The 2,998-nt window shown below is 53.2% G+C and overlaps 1 protein-coding gene across 6 annotated transcripts in view; it reads right to left on the bottom strand.

Moving 5' to 3' along the window:
* PISD (phosphatidylserine decarboxylase) overlaps positions 1–2,998 on the bottom strand; it is a 36,597-nt gene that overhangs the window by 2,225 nt on the left and 31,374 nt on the right. For all 6 annotated transcript variants that reach the window (XM_072983320.2, XM_078381900.1, XM_020799090.3 and 3 more), the window contains 3 exons: positions 2,294–2,432; positions 1,143–1,289; positions 490–650 (listed from right to left, as the gene is read on the bottom strand). In XM_072983320.2, the coding sequence (XP_072839421.2) occupies positions 490–650; positions 1,143–1,289; positions 2,294–2,432 (447 nt within the window). The remainder of the gene's footprint in view (positions 1–489; positions 651–1,142; positions 1,290–2,293; positions 2,433–2,998) is intronic.

Genomic DNA, 2,998 nt, shown 5'->3' with positions numbered 1-2,998 from the left:
CTGCACGGGGAAGGGAAGGGAAGGGAGCAGTTACAGAGGCTCTCCTGAAGGTCGGCCACGAGTGCAAGAGGCAAGCCATTCCGACAGCCTGGTACTCGTCTGCTGCTGACTTAGTTGTTCAGGGGGACAAGGAAACAGGTGACAGCTTCCTCCAGGGAGAGAGGAGAGCACCCTTTCCTCCAGAGGTGGAAAGAGCACCAACAGAGCTGAGCCAAGAGACTCCAGGAGGGGCCCCTGCCTCTGGGGAGTTCTTCTGTCAACGCACCAAAGGCCCTCTGGACGTAGATTTCCAAGGTCCATCTGCCCCCCACAACCATGGCTATTTGTCAAGAATGATGGGTTACCTGGGGGCAGCCACAGGGCTCAAGTGTCCTAAAAACATCACACACATACCCACACACACCCAGCCTGAATTGTGTGACAAGACTCGCTCTGCCTGAATGCCGCTGCTCCCCCCCCCAAAGCAAGGTTCCCAGCGGTCTGTCTCACCTGGTCAAAATAGATGCGGATGGATCCCACGTTCTGAGCGCCGACGGCCGTCAGGGAGAAGAAGCCGTGTTTCCAGCAACCGCTGAGGACGACGCGCTCGTTGTGGCAAAAGAGTTCCTTGATCCAGCGAGCCACGCCCGGATTCACAGACATCAAGGAGCCTGCGGGCAGCAGGGAGGGAAATGAGCCTCCAACGGAAGCAGCTGGAGGGCCGCCGTCGCCCACCTCTGGTTTTAGTTGCTGCCAAGGTCAGTTAAAGAGCCCCGAGACCAAGAACCGCACGCGCTGCAGGAGGTTGGTCCACAAGGGCAGCAGAATCAAGGGGGCTCAATTACGAGAAAGGTTACGTTTGAGATGTGAGAAGCACCGAGACTGGGTATGGTTTTTATATTTTAATTATTACTTCTTTTGAAATGGCAAATTTGTTCTGGTGCCCGTTAGATACAGAACGTCCATTGCACTGTTCACGCAATCCCCAAGGAAGACCCAGGAGCAATACATCCCGCAAGACGGGGCGGGAGGAGGCAATTCGAGTAAGTGGGACTCCCCCAAGTCAGCTGACAGCTGCCATTCAAGAAAATTACTGTAAAGTGGGCAGGGCCTCCCACCCACCCCACCCCCTACGGATTCCAGAGAGAGGCTAGCAGGCTTACCGGGGAAGTGGCGACGATGAGACACTTTCCAGTCGGTGGGTGAGTGGAAACAGTGGTAGTCCCCTGGGGCCAGGTAAATCACACAGTGATAAAGTTCATTGCTATCCTTGGTGACCAGCTGCTTCTGGAAGGAGTCATGGCAGGAGACTGGAAGAAACCAACAGAGGGAACGGCCTTTCAAGACCCAGCACAGGAGCAGAGAGAGCTACCGGGGATCCCATGAATGAGGGATCTGGTCCAAGTATTTCAGGATGGTCCAGAGACTGAGATCAGCAGGCAAGGCTGGGCTTCCAGTGACAACAAGGTTGTCTCCAGAGGGTGGGGAGGGAACCGGAAACCCACAGCCGATAAAGCAAAAGAGATGCACTGTCCTTCCACCCTTAGAGGAGTCCTACCAAAAGCTAATGGCTGCTTTGTGGGGTTGTGCTTAAAACAGCCATAAGCCACATTTTAACATTTGCAAAGAGAGCACCAGGCCGCCACCAGCAAATGCCCTTTCCACTGAAAAGGGGCATGTTCTGCCCATCATCCTAGGAGGCGGTGCCTTCTCAGGCAAGTCCTACTTTGGGGAAGGTATTTATCTTGTTTATAAAAACTGCATGCACCTACACACTAGGAACTGGCCTACGGAGTGCCCCGTTTCCCATGGGAAGTCTAAGAAGAGAGAGCCGCCCTTGCCAGGTCTCTGCGGAGGCTGGCCACACTGGGAGCAGCCAGCCACCCTCTGCGGCGGGCCCCTTCCCACCTTCCAGAGGGCCTGCCTCCTCCAGGGGGTCACCAGACAGAGACGCTCAGGGGATACCAGGATGGTTGGAGTCTGCAAGCAGAATGTTCAGGGCAAGGCTGGGCTAGGGAGGAATGGGAAGAGAAATACAAGAGGCTTCTGGTGGGGCAGCTAACGAATAGCGCTGTGTGTCAAAGAGCCCAAAAAGAAAGGTCCTCAGTAAACAACAGCCCAAATTAAAGATGATGGAGTATCCTGTACCAGACTAGATCACTCCCCCCCGATTCAAAATCTGCCCCACTCAGCCCCCAGCTGTCCTGAAGGATGTGACCTTTGAAAAGCCCAGAAGACACGCAGAGAGGGCGTCCCAGCCAGAGGGGAAGGCACGGGAGGGGGGAGTGTGCGCCGGGGTGCCGAGGCCACTTACGGGGCTTGCCTTTGCAGCTTTCCTTGTTGGTGTGCGGACCGAGGAAGGACTCTAAGGAGTAAGTGATGCCTTTCACTTGCTCCACTTCACAGTTCTTCACTTGTCCCAAACTGAGGATCTTGCCATCGGACGGGCTGATCTGCAGGGAAGACGCAGGGAAAAGAATTCTCACCTTCCCGTTTCCCACCACCCCTTCTTTAATCGGCAACAACCCTGAATAAAAATATTGTGCTCTTGTTATCCTACGTGCTACACGTGGCTCTAAGCCAGTATGCAAACACGACAAATACAACGAATGTATTATCGCAATAACCTTAAAATACAAAGGTAGAAGTAAACAGCCCTAAAATAGCATACAGTGACATTTTTTTTCCCAAATGGATATCAGAGGCTTTTTTCCCCCCTTTTTTTCTTTTAAACCACCTGAAAGGGGAAACTTAGGAAGCTGCCTAAGGTATTCTCATGCTTTGGGTCTATCTAAGCACACAGTGTCCACCCTGACCGCCAGCCAAGGCTTTCCTTGCACTCATTCTCCATACAGGAGATCTTCTGGAATCTGACCGTCAGCCATTCTCACAACATGCCCAAGCCAACATAGACGTTGCTCTTTCAGGAATGTATACATGCTAAAAGTTCCAGCTCGATCTAGGACTACTCTATTTGAAGCTTTGTCCTGCTAGGTGATACCGAAAATCCGTCGGAGGC

The sequence above is a fragment of the Pogona vitticeps genome, chromosome 14, assembly GCF_051106095.1.
Source record: "Pogona vitticeps strain Pit_001003342236 chromosome 14, PviZW2.1, whole genome shotgun sequence".
Classification (NCBI taxonomy): domain Eukaryota; kingdom Metazoa; phylum Chordata; class Lepidosauria; order Squamata; family Agamidae; genus Pogona; species Pogona vitticeps.
The sequence above is the reverse complement of the archived record's forward strand: the minus strand, read 5'-3'. Positions and strand labels throughout refer to the sequence as shown.